An 18,491-nucleotide genomic window follows, 5' to 3' on the forward strand; every position below is an offset into this window, starting at 1 on the left:
AAAAGAAGGGGAATGGGAAGAGAATGACCACCCTAGTTGCATACAGACCTCACAACCAGCCTTCAGGTCCCTGGCCACCACCTCCCAGGGCAGCACGAACAGCTCTGCAATTAAGGGCCACCTCCTGCTGATTAGCTTCTTAGCGGGAAACGGTTGAGGCAAATCCTAAAATTAAAAGAAATAGGGCGTGAATACCATTAAAAGCTGTGTCTCTGAACTGGAACCACTTTGCCACGAATTGAACACGCCTAAACCCAGTCATGGTTGAGCGGAGCTATTCCACTCAGCGTTGGATTAACTCATCAGCAGAGAGCCCCAGAAATCTGATTTAATTTGAAAGACTACAAAATTATATTTCTCTGCTGATTTTCCAGGTGGCAGGATTAGATGTGGAGCTTTTAGTTTCTCCACTACTTCCTTTTAACTTAATTTGACAGGAATGGCTTTTGGTACAAGACAGTATTTGATGGGTACTGCATCGGGGATAATGAAAACATCAGACAAATGGCAAAGCATAATTGGGGGGAGCTTGTTTTCCTCTATCTGGAAACACACCAGGTTTGAGAAACCACAAAGAATGAGCTTCCTGGAAGAGCATAAACCAGGGAAATTTGTGGCTCTCGTGGGGATACTTGATGCTCCACTAGAGCCACACATCTTCCTGGGGGAAAAAGGGAAGACCAAGAGTGGCAGTAGCATCAGGCAGATTCCATGTGTGCTGGCTGTTGTGAGGACACACATGAGGAAGGGGTTTTCACATGGTTGGCACAGGTATGGCCACAAGCATCGTGGCTGCAGGGGAAGGAAGGGTGGTGGCCAGGGAGAGGGGCGGCCGCAGGGATGGGAGCTGCCCTTCCTCCCGGCTTTGCTGATCAAGGAGCTCCTTTTCTTAGCAGTTTGAGCTGGAATTAAGATCTTGCTGGGAGGGAGACCCGGGGGCAGGCAAACAGCTTGTTCCCAGCTGGCTCAGCACTTTCCTGTTTGCAATTCCACCTACCAGAGCTCAAAAAAGGCTCCCCTGAAGGCGGCCGGTGCTGGGCTGGCAGCATCCCATGGGCCCCACACCCCGCAGCCCCCGACACCCCACAGCCCCTCGGCTGGAGCGCGGTGTGGGCAGCTCTGTCTCCATCCCACTGGGAAGGCAGTGGGGCTCCCGGTGTGCTTCCCACCGTAGCAGAGAGGGAGGCAGGAGAAGGCAGTGCCCAGGCTGCTTTGGAAGCAGTTGGCTGAGTGAGGAAGCAAATAGGCTTTTTTTGGCAAATTGTTTCCCTGTCTTCACATACCGAGGTGAACGCTCATGAAATCCAAGCTCTGCACAGGTAAACCTGGCCAGGGGACAGAAACCCCCCCACCAGCCCCTCCTTCATCACCTCCCACATCAGATCTCACCCAGAAACCCATTCCCCAGGTAGCAGTAAATACAGCCATAGGAAAAACACCAGCTGCCAGAATGTAACCTGCAATATTCATGGCAACAACTCTCTTTTAGGAAGCCATTCCTTCTCTCCCTTCCAGGCTTATCCCAAAGGCACAGCTCTCCTGGGGATGCACGGCCTCAGGCCTCAGGGAGGGCACTTGCAAACACCCACGTGCTGCATCATTCCCACGGCTGCCACCCACCCACCCAGACTCCAGCCGTGCACATCTGGGGACTGATGCCAGCACTGGTGGGAGGAGGCAGTGATGGAGGGATCCATCCAGGACTCCAGAACCGGGCAAGGTTTCAGCTCTCTACAAGCTTTGGAAAGGATGTTGGAGTTGCCAGGCTCCCTGGGGAGCAGGAGGCTCTCACCATTTATAAGAGGGAAGATGGAGCAGTAGAAAGTTTGGCTAAATCCCAGAAGAGGTAGCTCTGGAGTCAGCTCCTGTGCTTTCCTGTCCCTAAAACATCAGGGGCTGCTTTGGTGTCTTTAGGGAGGCTGCCCAGCTCAGAGCCCTGGCATTGGCTGATGATTTGGCTCAGTGATGTTGGGATCCTGGAGGCTTCCAGGGCTTCTTCCCTTCTCCGGGTGGGGGGAAAGGGGATTTTCAACCTGACCTCCAAAATACAGAAGCTAGGGGGAAGCGTCTGTGCTGGGGGGCGAAGGGGGGGGGGGGGGTACCAGTGTAGTGCCAGACGGTTTGGCCGCTTTCCTAGAGTGCTCATTAGCGTTCCTAGAGTGCTCATTAGCCTTCTTGCCAGCCAGGCACCCCTTGGACTGCTGGAATTACAAAACCCCTCCTTGCTCTGGGAGGGGACAGACCTAGATCCCTTGACCTCTGTGCACAAATCCCCATCACTCTCTTCCCGGTCTTTGGGTCTTTGCTGCCAGGCTGAGCAGAAAGCTTCGCCTGGAGAATGGTCTGTAGGGTTGCAAGCAGTGTGCTTATGAGAGGCAGGTTTCTACTAAGTCCCAAAACTGAGAGGGTTTTTTTTTTCCCCCTGTAAATGCAACTAGGTCTCAGTGTCCCTGATTAGCTTCTTGTGATGAATTCCATCTGCCTGCCTGGGATCAACAAAGACCTAAAAAACCTAAGCACCAGGCATGCAGCCTCATGTTTTCATGCTGAGCTTTGTTCATTATAGGAAACCACTTACAAAACAGGAAGCTCTTCCTTGTTCCACTCGATTTCTTGGGCTTATTTGCCATGAAATGTCACCTTCTCAGATGAAAGAGTGGGATTTATCACAATTAAGCTAGGCTTGGACACGTGCCTTTAAGTGAATCAAGGGTGCTGTCGATTCTGAACCTGGATGGGATGTTGTTGATGCAACGTGGGTCCCTCAGCATTTACAACACTCATAAAACATGCACATTCCTGGGGAGAGGTTGCATAATTTTTGCTTCCAGCAGCGCTTGCCGCAGGGAGCCAGCTAGCCCTTTAGGCTGGGGAAGCTAATGAAGCGTGTGTACAGCCAGCAATGGTGTGTGCTGGTGTAGCACTGAGCATGGATGGTGGCTGGGCAGCTGCTATCTGCTGGGAAGATGTGTAATAACCCGGGGCAGTCGCAAAGAAACGTGTGTGGCGGGTTAGTGTTGGGGAAGACAGCAGGCCTGCCGGCGGCCTAGCTCTCTTCACCGAAGACGTAGGCCCTGACAATATCCTGGTGTTCCTGTGAGACAGGGAAAGTTCCTCATGCTGAGAGGATCTTAATAATCACATTCTCAAAATATAGTAGCCTTGATGACAGGGGTACAGACTGCCCCAAACCAAGAAGGAGTTATGGGAAAGTACTTGGGAGTGAAGTGAAGCCGGCGTGAAGTGCCTGACGCCATGATGGGGGGGGACAGGGACACCCCCAGTCTGCCTAAGGGGGCCTGGGGGGGTGTAGGGGCTCAGTTCCCTCCACATGCAGCCCTCCACCCCGTTTCCTGAATTGGGGATGTTATTATTAGAGAATGAAAGGCTTTTATTACTCTGTACTGTGCTGGTGCAGCTGTGTTTGGAAGGGGGGTTGTTATTTGAGGATAATGGGGGTTTATGGGGGTCCTTTGGGGATGAATTGGGGTGAGGGGCTTAATCCAGACCCTGGGTCTGTGCCTGCACGGGTTCATGTTAAGAACTAGTTAAGTTCAGTTAACTGGAACATGTTAAGAACCAGCCATAATAAGATGGTCAAAACAGCAGGTGTGTGGATGCTTTCAGACATCAAAGGTAATCTAACGATGTTTTGCTATAAGATATGCTTATCAGAACTCGTTATAATTGCTAATCAATAAGTTTGGTGTGAACAGTGTGTAACCAACTAGCAGTTTTTTAGCTTGCCACCTGTGCAGTAACAAAGGTAGATAATCTGTGTGGTTTCACCCAATAAATGGCTTCACCTAAAATTCATATCGAATTGTGTGTTGCCCATCACCATCTCCGCAGGGTAGGTGCTGACTGAGTTCACCTTCTGCTGTAGAGAGGTTGCAGTGTGCCTGGCAGCTGGCTTGTCCCTGTTCCTTCCCAGTGCACCCAGAGAAACCCCAGTGTGGGTCAACCCCAGTGAAGCAATTGCAGAGTCTGGGAGTAGTGCTTGGGGGGCAGGCAGTGATGGTGGGGGGCTCCCAGCTCCTCCACCACAGCCGCTCTCCCTGCCCTGTGACTAATGTGTGCTCATTCACCGGCTCTGCCCTTCCCTTGGGCAATCCCTGCTCTGCAGCAAAAGCCGCCTCGCCGGTGCCGAGAACCCTGGCTCAATGTCCAAGGTGTGTCAGCAGCGTTGGTACCTGCACTTTGCCAGCTTCTTGGCGGATGTTTGACACGGCCATGCCCTATCCCAGAGCTGTGTGGGAGCTGCTTCTCACTGCGGTACTGGCTTTGATGATGTTTCCGCAGCGTGGCCAGTTTCCTCAGCAGTTTGAGTGGCTTTAGCAAAGGGTGAAATTATGAAACACCCTACAAAAAATGTCTTGCTTTTGCTGTTGCCATAGCACGGGGAGGAAACCCAAAACGTGTTGTGGAAGTTGGTGAGTCACTGGGGTGAAGCGTTTATCCCATATCCCCCGTCCTGGAAACCTTTGGGCGTGCATGAGTTTTACAGAGCTGGTAGCTCTTGGTGTGGGACTTACTGGGACCAGTAAGAGTGTCCAGGCTACTCATGCTCACCTTACTCTGGTGTTATCTGGCCCAGAGTAATTCAGAAACCATCAGTGCTGCTCGCAGGCACATGTTTTGATGAGGCTGGAGTAATAGCCTGTGGTTAACAGAAGGCTGGTTGCTCGCTTGCTGCTGAGCCTGGCAGGCTCTGGCCTCGTGAGGAGAAGGGCTGTGCCGCAGCGGGGTTTAATGGCCTGAAAATAACTGCTTCTACTCCTCTCTGAAGGCAAAGTGTTACTCCAGCACTGAGTACAGGTATCTATCTCAGAGCTTTCCTCTGGAGAACATGTCTGTGTTTTCCTGACATCGGCTGCGAGCACAGCTGGTGCCTTTACTCAGCAGACACAGCAAGGCAGGGAGCAGAGGGATGCCCCTCACCCTTAATCCTGCCTGCACCCCCCGCACAACCCCAGGAGGGTTTGCCAGGAGGAGGGTTTGCCTGTTGGGAGATGCTTCCTCCAGGCTTTGTCTTTACCTGGAGAACTGAGGGAGCAGGGGGATGCTCAACCCTGCCCTGTACAGCGTGGTGCATGATAAGGAGACAGGATCTGTTGCATCCTGCTTTGTCCAGCCCTGCAAAACTCCCGGAGGGGTCGCTGGGCTGTGGAGTGTCTTGGGAAGGCAGAGTGAGGGCGGTGTTGGGAGCCCAGCTTATCTCCAGGTTTTCCTTTAATAAGCCATATAACTTACATTTCCTTCCGTCCTGCCCAGCAAATGACTTGTGCAAGTTCTTGGGTTCCTGGCACCCTTTGCAAGTCTTCAGGCACCCCCTTGGCGAGCGCTTGGGGCTGCAGCACTGGGGTTTTATTTGGAGGGGGTGAACCAGGCAGTGTCGGTGTGCGAGGCTGAGTCCTCCCAGCTCATCACAGTGATGGCTGCACTCTGCAGCAAATGCATCCTGTGGAGAAACGCTCTTCACGGGGCTTTTTAACCTCAGGGCTGTTTCTTTCAATACAAAGCCACAGGAGTGAGTAAACCCCTGGGACGGGTGGGGTGTGCTGGCAGCAGGGCAGCGTGTGTCTCACTGACCTGCCCCTTCTCTCAACGCTGTCTCCAGCCTCCACAGCAGCATCACGATGCTGAGCTGAGGAGTTCATAACAATAACTGAAGATAAAACCCCCTCCAGGCTGTAAGCCTCTGTCTTGTGTCCCTGCTGGGTTGCTGTGGCTTCGCACACCGAGCTGAGGTGCTCAGCATCACAGACCTAGGGCATGGCAGCGACTGGAGGTTTTATTTCCTCAGCTCTGTTCCAACATGAGGTTTTTAAGCTGTTTTCATCCAGCTCTCCAGCCATGGGAGGGAGGGAGGCACCGCCTGGGGCTGTAAAATGACTGGCTGTGTTAGAAACTGAAGCTGTTTGTGGGGAGGGAAGGGGGGTTTGTGTCCTCAACCACCTTCCTGTGGGTTGCAGGGTGCCCATGCAGGCTGTGAGATGGGGCCACACTGCTGTGGAGCACCCTCTGCCCCCACTGCAGAGCTCCCAACCCTCCCCAAGTCCCAGTCCCTTGCAGTTTCATGGCGTGGTGTGAGGCTGAGCGTGGGGAGGGGGATTGGGGGGTCTGTGGAGGGCTGAAGATGGCCTTTGCACTAGCAGGGTGGTGAGAGCTGGGGTGTCAAGGGGGTGGGAGGTGGGTGGTGGTCCCAATATTCCCCTCTGGCAGTGCGTGGTTGCACGGGGGGAGGCTGAGCTGGTGTGCAGGGGTGCAGGGCAGACTCAGGACCCCCCCAGAGCTGCCATGGGGGCTGTTGGTGTTACAGCTCCCCCATGGACCCAGGCATCTCACAGGTGTGTCAAGGGCAGTTCTGATGCAGAAAAGCTGTTGCTTCCCCTCTGCCACCCTACCCACGGGAGCCCATTGCACACAGAGGGGTTTCTCCAGTTGGTCTCTCTCCCAGAGACTCAGGACTTTCTCCAGTCCTACAGGAACTGCCCATGCTCAAGGATTAAAACCTAAAAATTCCAATTATCAGGAATTTGTTAGGTCAGCGACTGCAAAACCTCAGGATCTGATCCTGGTCCCACCTGAAACTCCAGTTCAGACCCAGCTGGGAGGGGGGGGGGGGGGGGACAACAAGCAGAGCTGGAGGTGTGCAGCAGAGAAAACCTTGTGTACAGGGCTTGTACCAGTGCAGCACTCATGGGGGCTGATCTCTTAGTAAGATGTTAAAAGGTCCCTGGAAGGGCTGTGGGAACCAGCAAGGAGTTTACTGGGTTATCCTGAGTTGAGGTTCCTTCACTGGTGGAGCAGTCCTCTGGCAACCCTGGGGGTGACACTTGCAGCCTTCCCCTCTTCAGCAGTAGCAATCCAGGGGGAAATGTTAATTAGTTCCCAAAGCAAGGTTTATCCCACTAAATCAATGTTTTGAGTATCAAAGGAAGGTCAAAACCCCATGAAGTGATCTAGCAGGAGAGAGAGCTGTTCCCTGGGGGGTGGAGGGGCTGGAAAGTCAGTGGGATTTACAGACAGCTACTTCTGGGACCTTTCCAGGATCAGAGTTTACTGCAGGGGACTTGGGACACTCTGATAAACTCACTGTTCATGTGCAAAAAGCATTTTCATTTTTAAATATCTCTCCTGGAGAGGGGGTGGGAGGGGGAGATTTCAACTGCTGGTGGCTTTGGTTGTGTGTTTACAGCAGCTTGGAAAATACTTGGGAGATACTAATGCAGCGTGGGTGTGGGGATCCGGTGGTGTGAGGAGCAGGGTCTGTGGCTCTCCTGGTGGTCTCTGGGCTCCAGGATCACAGAATCACAGAGTCACAGGATTGCAGGGGTTGGAAGGGACCTCCAGAGATCATTGAGTCCAATCCCCCTGCCAAAGCAGCTCCCTAGGACAGGTCCAGACAGGGCTGGAATATCTCCAGAGATTGAGACTCCAAGGATGCCCCAGCAGCAGCAGAGGAGCCCTCAGGGATGGGTGCAAGGTGTTGCATGCCCAGTGCTCCCTCTTTATGTGGCTGGTGGAGAGGATCAGAGATCCCAGCAGGGCGATGGCTGGCCAGGTGCTGCTGTGCCCAGCTGATGTTTAACCTGAAGCCCTGCTCGGGTAGATGGGACTTTGCCTGTGTGAGGGGTGTGTAGGGGTAAGTCCAGGCCAGGATGGATTCACTGCTGTTTTCCTCAGCTAAAGATAACTCGGGTTTGCTTAGTCAAAGCTCTGTCAGCACCAGAGCAAAGGCAACACGTCCCAAGGAGGTTGGTTGGTTGGTTGGTTGAAATGAGCTGTTTCTGGGAAGGATCCCTGCTTAGCTCAGTCCTCAGGGCTGCAGAGGAGGCGTGGAGAGTGCCCATGGGAGCGTGGCCATCGCCTGAGGATGGAGGCAGAGCTCCCACTGCCCATCCCTTCCTCTCCCTGGGGCTCAGGTTGGAATGGGCAGGAGAGCAGGGGGCATCTCCAGGGCATGGAGGCTCCAGCCACATCCCCCTCCGCCCTCCAGAGCAAGAGCTTGGGGTTGAACTAAGCCATGACATGAAGTGACAAGAGGGGCAGTGTCTGGGAAGTGATAAACTGAGAAAACAAGTCCAAAACTGGAATTATCTTGTTAGCTAGCATCTGGCATTGATACCCACAGACTTTTATCTGAAGCTGCCTGGGAGGAGATCATCATGCAAATATAATTCCCATAGGATGGCACTTGGGAATAATCAGTTTAAAGGCTTGTGTTGGAACCCTTTCTGAAGAAGGACCCAAACATTGCTGATTGCACAATGGCTGGAACAAAGATTAAGGTGATTAGAGAGCTGAGAGGAGCTCTTGACCTAAAATAGTACACAAAAGGATAAGATTGTTTGAATTTTAGAGTAAGCAAAGCCCTGGTTTGAAGGGCTGAAGGCAGGTACACAGCAGGGCTCAGCACTGGGGGGGCTGTTAGAAGTCATCTCAAGTTCAAATGCTTGACTTGGCTGTAAGATGGTTGTAGGTGACATTATCCACAATGAAAGTGTTACTCAAAAGTAACAGCAGAGCCAATTTTTGGGCTGCAACACCCCACCTCAGGTCACCCCCCTGGGTTTTGTGCCAAAATAAGCCAGGGTTACTGGGAGGCGACTGGACTCTGCCCCCCGTGCCGGGTGTGCGTGGCTCTGGGCATTAATTACAGGCAAAGAGCAATAATTTCCCCCTCCCCCCTTAAACCCAGGAAGAACAGCTGCCTCTTCCCCCATGCCAGGGGACTGGGACCAGGCTGGAGGTGGGGGAAGGTTTCCCAAGCCAGTGCTGCCTCACGCTCCCCGCTGCATCCAGCACCCAGAGCTGCTCCTCGCTGCCAGGAATTAATGGGGCTCTTCATTTAGCTCAATTACTGGGCATCCACCTGAGAAGCTGTAAAGAATAGAACAGTAAATCTTACAATCAAATATTAAATTATACCTAATTTATTTACTTATGGCAAACTGTAAGCCCTGCAATCAAGCGTGGAAAGGTTTATAACACAGGCACTCCTGGGAGTGAGGAGATGTGCCTGGCTGTGTGCCGGGAGGGGTTTGCTGAGGTTTGGTCCAAGGAGGGGGGGGGCACAGGCAGGGGTGAACTGCTGTAAACCTGGGGTCTCCTGCTGCAGGGACTGGGACAGCACAGCCCTTCCATGCCCACCATCCCTCCATGCAGCCCCTCCGTGCAGCCCCTCCATGCAGACCCTCCATGCAGTCCCTCCATGCAGACCCTCCACCCCTCCATGCAGCCCCTCCATCCCTCTGTGCAGCCCTTCTGTGATGCCCCTCTACCCCTTCATGCAGCCCCTCCATGCAGCCCCTCTGTCCATCCTCTCCATCCCTCCATGCAGACACTCTACCCCTCCATGCAGACCCTTCATCCCTCCATGCAGACCCTCCATGCAGCCCCTCCATCCCTCCACGCAGCCCCTCCACCCCTCCATGCAACCCCTCCATGCAGCCCCTCTGTGCAGCCCCTCTACCCCTCCATGCAGACCCTCTGTCCATCCCCTCCATCCCTCCATGCAGACCCTCCATCCCTCTGTGCAGCCTCTCCATGCAGCCCCTCTGTGCAACCCCTCCACCCCTCCATGCAGCCCCTCCATGCAGCCCCTCCATCCCTCTGCGCAGCCCCATCCAGGCAGACACATACCGGGCAGCATGCCCTCTGCTTCAGAACTGGAGAGCTTTGCTCCTTTGGCATAGCTACTCCCACCCATCACGTGGGAAGAAGGAGGTTGTTGAGCCCCTTAACCCCCCAGAGCCATCCCCGTGCTCGCCTGCTAATTGCCTGCCTCAAAACCAGAGGCACTGGCCATCCCTGCTGCATGACCAGTGGCCAGTGTAACCCCACAGGAGCTCTGTGAGCCTGGTCCCAGGGCTGCCTGGTGTGTACCCACACAGCCTCCCTGAAGGAGACCCAACCTCCTGCATCCCCATCACCCACACTGCACCAGCCCTGCACCTAAAAGGCAGCGTGGTCCAGAGCTTCACCCCACAGCACATCTCCCCTTCTCTACCCCGTGTGTGGTTCTGCAGGGCTGAATACATCACTGATGAAGAAGAAATAACTTATAAGAATAATACAGGGGGAGGAAGGTTGAAGTGTTTAGCTTAACAGGCAGGATATAAACCATGTACCAGGCACAGCTGGGAACAGGCTGTTAGGATGTCCCAGTCTGGGTGTTAATTGCTGCTTAGGTGCATGTTGCTTCACGCAGGATGCCCGCTCTAGGGAGCTCAGCCAGCAGCCTCACGCTGTGTCTCTCCAGGCACATGTGCCTGGGAATGGCTGCTGGTGGGTGAGCAACAAAGGGTGGAACAGGGAGGGGGCCAGCAGTGCTAACCCAAGCAGAAACGTGGTTTTGTCCCTAAGCATCTAGTGGGGAGGGTTGGTTCAAGGTAACACTGGGCTTTTTTTCCCTGTCTGACCCTTAGATAATGAATTCCAGAAGGTGGATAATGTTTCATTCACTCTTTTTTTCTTTTTTAAAATTTACTTTATTAAAAAAGAAAAGGTGGTTTACTTTTTGGCCAGTTAGCCAGGAAAAACCTGGTCCTTGATGTTGATAAACAGTCTCTCCACCATCACAATGCGTTTCTGCATCCTTTTTATTGCAGGCACAAGTGTTTAGTGAGAGGCTTGTGTTAGAACCAAGAGGAAAGCAGCGTATGTTTGGCAGCAGAATACATTCAAGGTTTGTTACTTCTGTCCAGAAATCCTTCAAGCTGCCTGGATTTTTTCCATGGGCTTCTCTCAGGTCAAGATTTCAATATGCCTTTTGAGTTGTAGGTTTGCCCTTGAACCCTCCCTGGCAGCCCTGTGCAGTCGTACTGTAAACAGGCCCAGAAAATGACACTTGGGGTGAGGGTGGTTGGATGTAAATCTGAGCCTCCCCAAAATTCTGGCAGAGCCAAAGGGTCTGTGACGGCTCCTTGGCACATTAGTGAAATGATAAATTGTGTCTTGTACTTCACAGTTCAGAGAGAGGGAAGAGGGGAGGGGGGAATAATAATATATGTGTCTGGATTCAAACTTTTTCTCCCAGTCAGGATGGCAGGTGAATCTTAAATAGAAACCTAGTTGGAGAATACATCCAAATCTGGGAAGCAGAATTGGACAAGCTTCTCTTTGCTTTCGATTATGCAATGTCAAAGCAGAAACAGCAGCAGGTGGGGAATGCACCCTCCTGCAGAGTCCCGGTGCAGAGTCCTGGAGTAACTGGTCCTGCCCATCAGCATGTAGAAATGTCCTGGTGGCTTTTCTTCTCAGAAGGAGCCTTGTCTATCACTTCCAAGTGACACTGTAGCACCTCTTTGCTGCACATGAGGCATTCGTGTCTTGACACCCCAGGTCTTTTCAGTGAAAACCACCCAAACCCAACTGTAAATCTCATTGAGTTACAGCTCTTCACTCACATTTAACATGCTTTATAGCAGAGGTTTTCCTTTGGCAGCTACATGTGAAATACACTTAATCTGTGCCTTTTTCCACAAGCCCCTGGTCCTGGTCCATACCCTCTGATGCTGAGCTGGATTTGCCAACCTGAGCACTCCTCCTTCCCAGAGGAGGCTGGATGAGTCCATCTGCCTGCTGTGCCTCCTCCATGCCATCCACCCTTGTGCCTTTCCAGGCTCTTAGGAGAGACAGGGGTATCCCAATCCCTTCATGGGCAGGCAGTGTGCTGTGGTGCAGCACCGAAGCCGGTGGGGTCTGGCACCCAGGATGCTGAACTACCTGTTTGTGAGGGGGGAGTCTGTCCCTCCAGCAAGACAGACACATTGAGCCCAATGGTCAATGTTTAACTCGCCCCATTGCTCAATGGTGTGGAAGGGAAACATGCCCAGGCAGTGTTGGAGCACCCTGTGTGTGTCCCCACACACACAAACACTGCCCCAGGAGCTCTGGTCCCGCTGTGTTTGACTTCACCAGGAATTTCAGGTCACGGTACGGGGTGTCCAGACCCTGCAGAATGTTCGCATCCCTGTCCAAACTCAGAGGACACAGGCCATGATGCACTGTGGGCTTGTTCCAACACCATCTTCCCATCATCAGGATGGCTGCAAGAGATGTGGTTTTGAACAGATGGGGATGGCTGTTTGGTCATTGGATGGGGGCACCTCTGCACTGCCTCCCCCACCCCTCATGCTGTGGGCTGTTTCAGCACCCTACAAGCTGTAGGTGCCTATCCAACCAGAGCTTGTATGGAAAAGCATTCTGCTTTGTCCTGGCTTTCTGGGGCTTCTCCCCAGCTGCTGGCAGCGGGGAGCACACCAGCACAGCTGCTCGAGCTGGGGGGTGTGTGTGCACCCCCTGGGCTGTGCTCCTCTCTACAGCAGAGCATTAGAAAAGCTAGATAAAATTAGCTATTCAGACGCATGTTCCTCAGGATGCTGAGACAGAGGGACACCCAGTACAGCCAGTTTGACTCATGGAGAAGAATTAATGGAAACGCCCGGCTCCTGGAGGGAGGAAATGCCTTGAACAGCCTTTTCCTCTGTTTGTTGGGTGGGGAGGCTGACAATGGGCCCTGGGTCTGGCAGGAGCGCTGCTGGGCTGGCCGGTGAATGCAGCCCGCGCGCGCCGACAGACACCCGGTCTGCGGCTCCCAGCGCTCAGGAAGGGCCCGGCACAATGCGGGTGACCTGCCCTCCCCTGCAGGGATCAAAGAGTGGGGTGGGGGCTTGGGACCCCTGGCGCTGCTTTGGCTCGGCCGCACCCCTCTGAGCATCCGGCTGCCGTGAGCACCGGGGTTGCCTGGGTCGGGTCCAGGTGCTGGCAGCACCATGTGAGGCACCCGCGGTGGTTGGGCGTCTGTCCCTCAAGCTCTCCTTGGCAAAGCTTTGGTAACAGCGGGTTGCAGTCTGTCCTGAGCCCACCTGAGACATGCTGCTGTCCATACAGCACAGACCGGCCAAAACACCCCATACAGGCTGTGGCCAAGGAAAGTGGTCAAGGTCAGGTTGGATGGGGCTCTGGGCAACCTTGTGTAGCTCCAGGCCTGGAGGTTGGTGGCTCTGCCTGTGGCAGGGGGGTTGGAGCTCTGTGATCCTTGGGGTCCCTTCCAACCCATGCCAGTCTATGATTCTATGACTCTATGAAAGCTGCCTTTTCCCACTTTAAAAGTCCAATAGACATGTAACATTTTTATAAGCAGCCTTTATTTATCAGAGATGCCACTTGGGTCAATAACTTAGCTGTAACAAGATGAAGGGGACTATAAAGTCCCTAAGTCACAGGGTCTTATCAATCATGTAATAGAATATTTGTGAGCAGGAAGGTCAGGGCAATCATAAGACATGCCAGCAGCATTTCCTTCAGTCCATGGTGCTCTGTTGGATGTGCTTGTGGCTTCCTGCAGAGTCACGTTTCACAAGGAAAGAAAGTTTGTGGATGATGCAGCAGCGTTGGGCTGGGTGTGATACAGGAACCGGAGGGACCACGGCTCGAGTCAGGGTGCGGGTGTCATGATGTGGGTGGGTGTTGCAGGGGACATCTCTGCCTGGGGAAATGAGGGGCTGCAGCCCTGAGGGGGACTGTCACCCCCAGCAGACCTGTGCTTCCTGGTGGGGAGGTTCTGGATGGGTAGACAATGGCATGACAAGGGGGATGGATTAAAGCTGAAGGAGGGAAGGTTTAGATTAGATATTAGGGGGAAGTTCTTTCCAGAGAGAGTGGTGAGGGGCTGGAACAGGCTGCCCAGAGAGTGGGTGGGTGCCCCATCCCTGGGGGTGTTCAAGGCCAGGTTGGATGGGGCCCTGGGCAACCTTGTGTAGCTCCAGGCCTGGAGGTTGGTGTCCCTGCCTGTGGCAGGGGGTTGGAGCTCTGTGATCCTTCCAACCCAGACCAGTCTGTGATTCTATGATTCTATGATGCATGTTTTAATGGTGGTTACGTGTGAGGGGCCATGGGTCTGGTGAGGGGCCATGGGTCCAGTGCAGAGCCTGGCAGTGATTCTGCCTGTGTCTCACAGCACCAGCACCCTCGTGCGTGTCTTTGCCATCAGCCCCTCTCCCCACCCACATGATGCCAGAGCATCAGCCCTTCCCTTGGCACACCTTGGCTCCTTCGGGGCTGGGTGTGTGGTTTGGTCTTGGGGGGCCAAGGCGGTGGCAAGACTGTGGAAAGCTCAATGATCTGGGGCAGGGGAGGGTGGTGAGCAAAGTCCCAGCAGCACACTCAGGGTACTGGAAAGCAGTGGGACAGCAGAAAGCTAATTTGGTACCCAGAGAGGGGGACTGAGAGCATCCTCTTGCAGTAGGGGTGTCAGGCTCATATCACATACCACACCCCAGAGGGATTCATGGCTGCATCGCCCCACTGGTTTCTGTTTTGAGTGTTTCTAACCCAAGAAATGGCCCTGAAAGGAGAATCCTGTGGGAGCTGGGGGAAAGGCTGTGTCCAAGTGCCAGGAGCAGTGGGGTGGCGGCCGCGTCCTGAGCTGCAGCGGCCGCTCACCAGCCCGGTTTGGCCTTTTTTGGAAACTGCTGTTGTAGGCAGTTTGTGTCACTGTGTTTGTGGGGATGTGTCATGAGTGGGTGAGACAGCAGCAGCTGTGTGGGACGCTGGGCTGGAACGGGCTGAATGCCGGAAAACTGGCAGCTGCCCCTGGACCAAATCCCACGCTGAGGCTGATGTTTCTGAGCGAGGGCAGTTCTGGAAAACCTTAGGAGGTCCTTAGGACAAGGGTCATCCCAAACCTGTGTGACCCTCTATCTGTGGGAGGAGGGACTATGATGTGTCACCCCTCCCTTGCCCCTGCCAGCGCTCTGTAGCTGACGCTGAGCGTGGGAGCGACAGGAGTGATGGGAGCACAGGGCAGGGGTGCCCGGAGGGGCTCTCCAGCCTCTCACTCTCTCTGTTGCACTGATGGCTGTGGATGCTTTCCCACCTCCAGCCTTCCCACCTCCTGCTTTCAGGGAGTCGGTGCTGTGCTGGGATAGTTGAGGGAGCCAGCAATGCTCCAGACACTGAACATCACGTTCCTGAGCGTGGTGCTTGTGGGGAATGCTTGGATTTGCTTTGTTGTGCTATAAATAATTACAATTATCTATCCTATTAAGTGATTTAAAGAATTACTTCTAGTATCCCTGAGTTATGGGCAATCTGGAGTTTTTACTGTAAGCAAAGAGCCCCCCAGCTGATCCATGATTCCTCGGAATTGTTTTATCTCTGTTGCTCCCAGCAGTCGTGGGAATGTTTTATTTTTTGGAACCAGGGGTTATTAGAGGACATGCTTATAAATATCTGCTCTTGGCTATTTAAAGTGTTTTCTGTGTACTCTATCATGATGGGATGGCATAGCCTGCAGGAAAACTGAGTCCAGTTCCGCTGCCAAAGAGTTCATAACTCACTTCTGTTTCTTTGGATGATGGGGAGCCAAGTCCAAGGCCTCTGTCTGCTTTGCAGGAGTGCCAAGAGCCTGAGGAGCCTGAGGAGCATCTTTGCTCGCTGCAGCTCAGAACTGGTCATTTTCTAACCAGATTTTTCTGTTGCACTAGTGGAAAAGATGCAATTCTCCTGTGTTACACAGAGGAAACCAGCAGTTGAGCCTGATGTACAATTACACTTGGTGCCATCTTTCCAGGGATGCCAGAGTGGCCACAGCAACTGCGGGTCAAACTCTGGTGGTGCTGGACTGGGTGGTGGGTCTGCAGGGTGCTGCAGGCTGCCAACCCCACCCTTGGGAGCTAAGGAGAGGTGCAGGCAGCCTGCTCTTTAAAACAGAACCCATATGAAATGACCACAAGAGTATAACCCCACTCCTCCAGGAGAATTGAGCATGTCAGACAAGAGGAATTCTATTGACTTCATAATTTATTCAATCTCAGATCACCGTATGCAATAAATTATAATCAATATAATAATAATGCCATAAAATAATACCACGAAGTGCTCATCTAATGGCTACTGTAACCTATACAAATGGGAACTGCAGGTATGGTAATTAGAGTTCTAGTGTTAACGGGGAGTGAATGAAACATTAAGGAACTTCACAGTAAATTCAGGGAACTACATCATCATCCTCACTCCTGTGCAAACCGTGTGTACGGCACGCAAACAGCTCAGCAAAGGTACAGGTACATGTCTAGAGCAAATGCCTTCCCTTGAAGGTTGGACTCACTGCACCTACACGGTGCACCTCCAGGCAGTTCAGCATCGTGACTCCCGTGGGCAGCAGCTGCTCAGCCCCGAGAACCTCCCTCCTGCCCGCAGCGAGCTCAGGTGTTAAGGCTGGGAAAGGCAAAGCACAGAGGTGCAGTCAGTGAACACCGAGTCCATCAGAGGGTCTTGAGTTGTGCCCAGGCGTGGGGTCTCCTCGTGGCTCAGTCCCAGGGCTTTCCCAAAGGAGCCTGCTGCTTCCTGCTGGGAGCTTCTGGTCGCCACGCTGCCATCCACAGTGATGCTGCTGTGCGGAGTGATGCTGCCATCCGGCTCTGATGCCGCCGTCGGCACCGCGGTTCGCTGTGTGCGCGGTGGGGCTGGAGACCTGCGGATGGTCTGTCAGGCCCCCGGTCCTGGCAGCAGTTTGCAGGGCAGCCGAGTGTGCCGTGAGCGGCAGGAGGTCACAGACAGTCCCATCCTGAGACGTTGGGCTCCATTCCTGCCCCCTGTGCCAGCTCAGTGCACTTTGATGGAGTATTTCCGAAGCGTCAGGAACTGGAGCAGCTTGTCTTTTCGCCTCTGCTTTAGAGCCATCAGTGCTCTCGTTTTCTCCTCCAAGTCCTGGTCGGTGGCGAGGATAATCTTGGCTCTTTCCTCTGCCTTCTTGTCCCCAGAGTTCTTGAAGAGTTTCTGTAGGGACTCCTCGTTGATGCTTTCAAAGATGTTGGCCACGGCTTTCTTCCTCAGGGCTGTGTCGAAGCGGTAGCCGTGGACCGAGGGGCTCACTCGCAGGGATGTGGACATGGCTGGGGTTCTGCAGCTTCTCTGTGCTTTCATCTATGTGGGGTGCTGCCGGGTTCGCCCTGGGCTCCGCTCACAGGGATCGGTGCTGTGCTGGCTCCCAGGACCTGTATTTAAAGGCAGCCTGGAGAAAAAAGCCGGACGGCTCAAGTTACAGTGATGAGATCATGCTGATGTCAACACCGAGCAGTCACAGGCGAGTTTAACAGTTAAGTTGCCAACTCTCCTCTGCCGTGCAGATGAAAAGTCTCCCGTTTCTTCTGGGGATGGTTTTTCTCTTCATCCCACTGTGAAACAGGCTTCAGGCAGCTTCAGGCGTCGCCGTGGCACTGGGGGCTCATTCAGCTCAAACTCTGCTCCTGCCCTTTTGTACGTGTGGGAGAGCACCACATTCAGCAGAGGGAATAAAATGGACAGGTAAAACACCAGGTGAGGACTAGCAGGATGCTGGCGAGCCGTGCTAGCTGTGAGCATGGCTCTGTCTCTAGTCAGACAGCAAAACCTGCTCGGGTCTGGGCATGGGATGCTTTCTGCTGCTTCCTGGGTGATGAACGGCATGTGTGGGACTCACAAAGCTGCATTTCCTAAGTGCAAGTGGTTTCCCAAAGGCAGCTGAGCCATAGCATCCTCTGATGTAACCTCCTGGGGATGTCACACCGCTGCAGCAGGGAACCCCTTCCCCTATCTCCCCCCCCCCCACCAGTGCATGCTGTGCTGCAGCAACAGCACAATGCAATTTGTTGCTCCTACCTCCAGTGTCCTTTTTCTTTAAGTCCAGCTCACTGGTGCAGTTCCTCTGCTCCAAAAGAGGCTCTGCTCTCCACCCCACCCTTGGCCAACACCAAGCCCTTGGGCTGGGAGGACTCGCTCTGCCTCACATGGAGCGGTTATAGGTGCTCCTGTGAGGAGCACAGAGCTGGACCCAATGATCCCTGTGGGTCCCTTCAGACTCAAGATACTCAGTGGTTCTGCTATTCCATCGCTGGGGCCATGGGCTGTGAGGGGGCAGCTCTGACCTGGGCTTAGCAACCTGGTGCTGCTCAGGCACAACTAAACATAGCCCAGAATCATAGCATCATGGTATGTGGAAGGTTGGAAGGGACCTTCAAAGGCCACCTAGTCCCACCCTGCAGTGAGCAGGGACATCTTCACTAGAGCAGGTTGCTCAGAGCCACATCAAGCCTGAGCTTGAATCTCTCCAGGGATGGGGCCTCCACCTCTGTGGGCACCCTGTCCCAGTGTCTCACCACCCTCAGAGTGAAGAATGCTTTCCTAATATCCAACCTCAATCTCCCCTTTTCGAGTTTAAAACCATCACCCCTTGTCCTATCACTCCATTCCCCTGGAAACAGCTCTTCCCCAGCTTCCCTACAGGCACCTTCAGGGACTGGAAGGGGCTCTAAGGTCCCCCACAGCCTTCTCTTCTCCAGGCTGAACCAGCCCAACTCTCCCAGCCTGGCTTCACAGGAGAGATGCTCCAGCCCTTTGCCCATTTTTGTGGGCTCCTCTGGACCTGCTCCAACAGATCCATGTCCTCCTTGTGCTGAGGGCTCCAGAGCTGGACCCAGCACTGCAGGAAGTCCAGGTGA

General features: G+C 53.7%; 1 protein-coding gene across 1 annotated transcript; it reads right to left on the reverse strand.

The window, feature by feature from the left end:
- Window positions 1-15,801: 15,801 nt before the first annotated feature.
- On the reverse strand, window positions 15,802-16,976 carry TCIM (transcriptional and immune response regulator). The gene has a single exon (XM_084273988.1). The coding sequence runs from the start codon at window positions 16,936-16,938 to the stop codon at window positions 16,618-16,620; it is 321 nt and encodes a 106-aa protein (XP_084130114.1). The 5' UTR covers window positions 16,939-16,976; the 3' UTR covers window positions 15,802-16,617.
- Between the last annotated feature and the right edge of the window lie 1,515 nt (window positions 16,977-18,491).

The sequence above is a fragment of the Gallinula chloropus genome, assembly GCF_964237585.1.
Source record: "Gallinula chloropus genome assembly, chromosome: 21".
Lineage (NCBI taxonomy): Eukaryota > Metazoa > Chordata > Aves > Gruiformes > Rallidae > Gallinula > Gallinula chloropus.

Bases quoted from the DNA above. Each gene is read 5' to 3' on its own strand.
- TCIM (XM_084273988.1), bottom strand. From the start codon at position 16,938: ATGAAAGCACAGAGAAGCTGCAGAACCCCAGCCATGTCCACATCCCTG.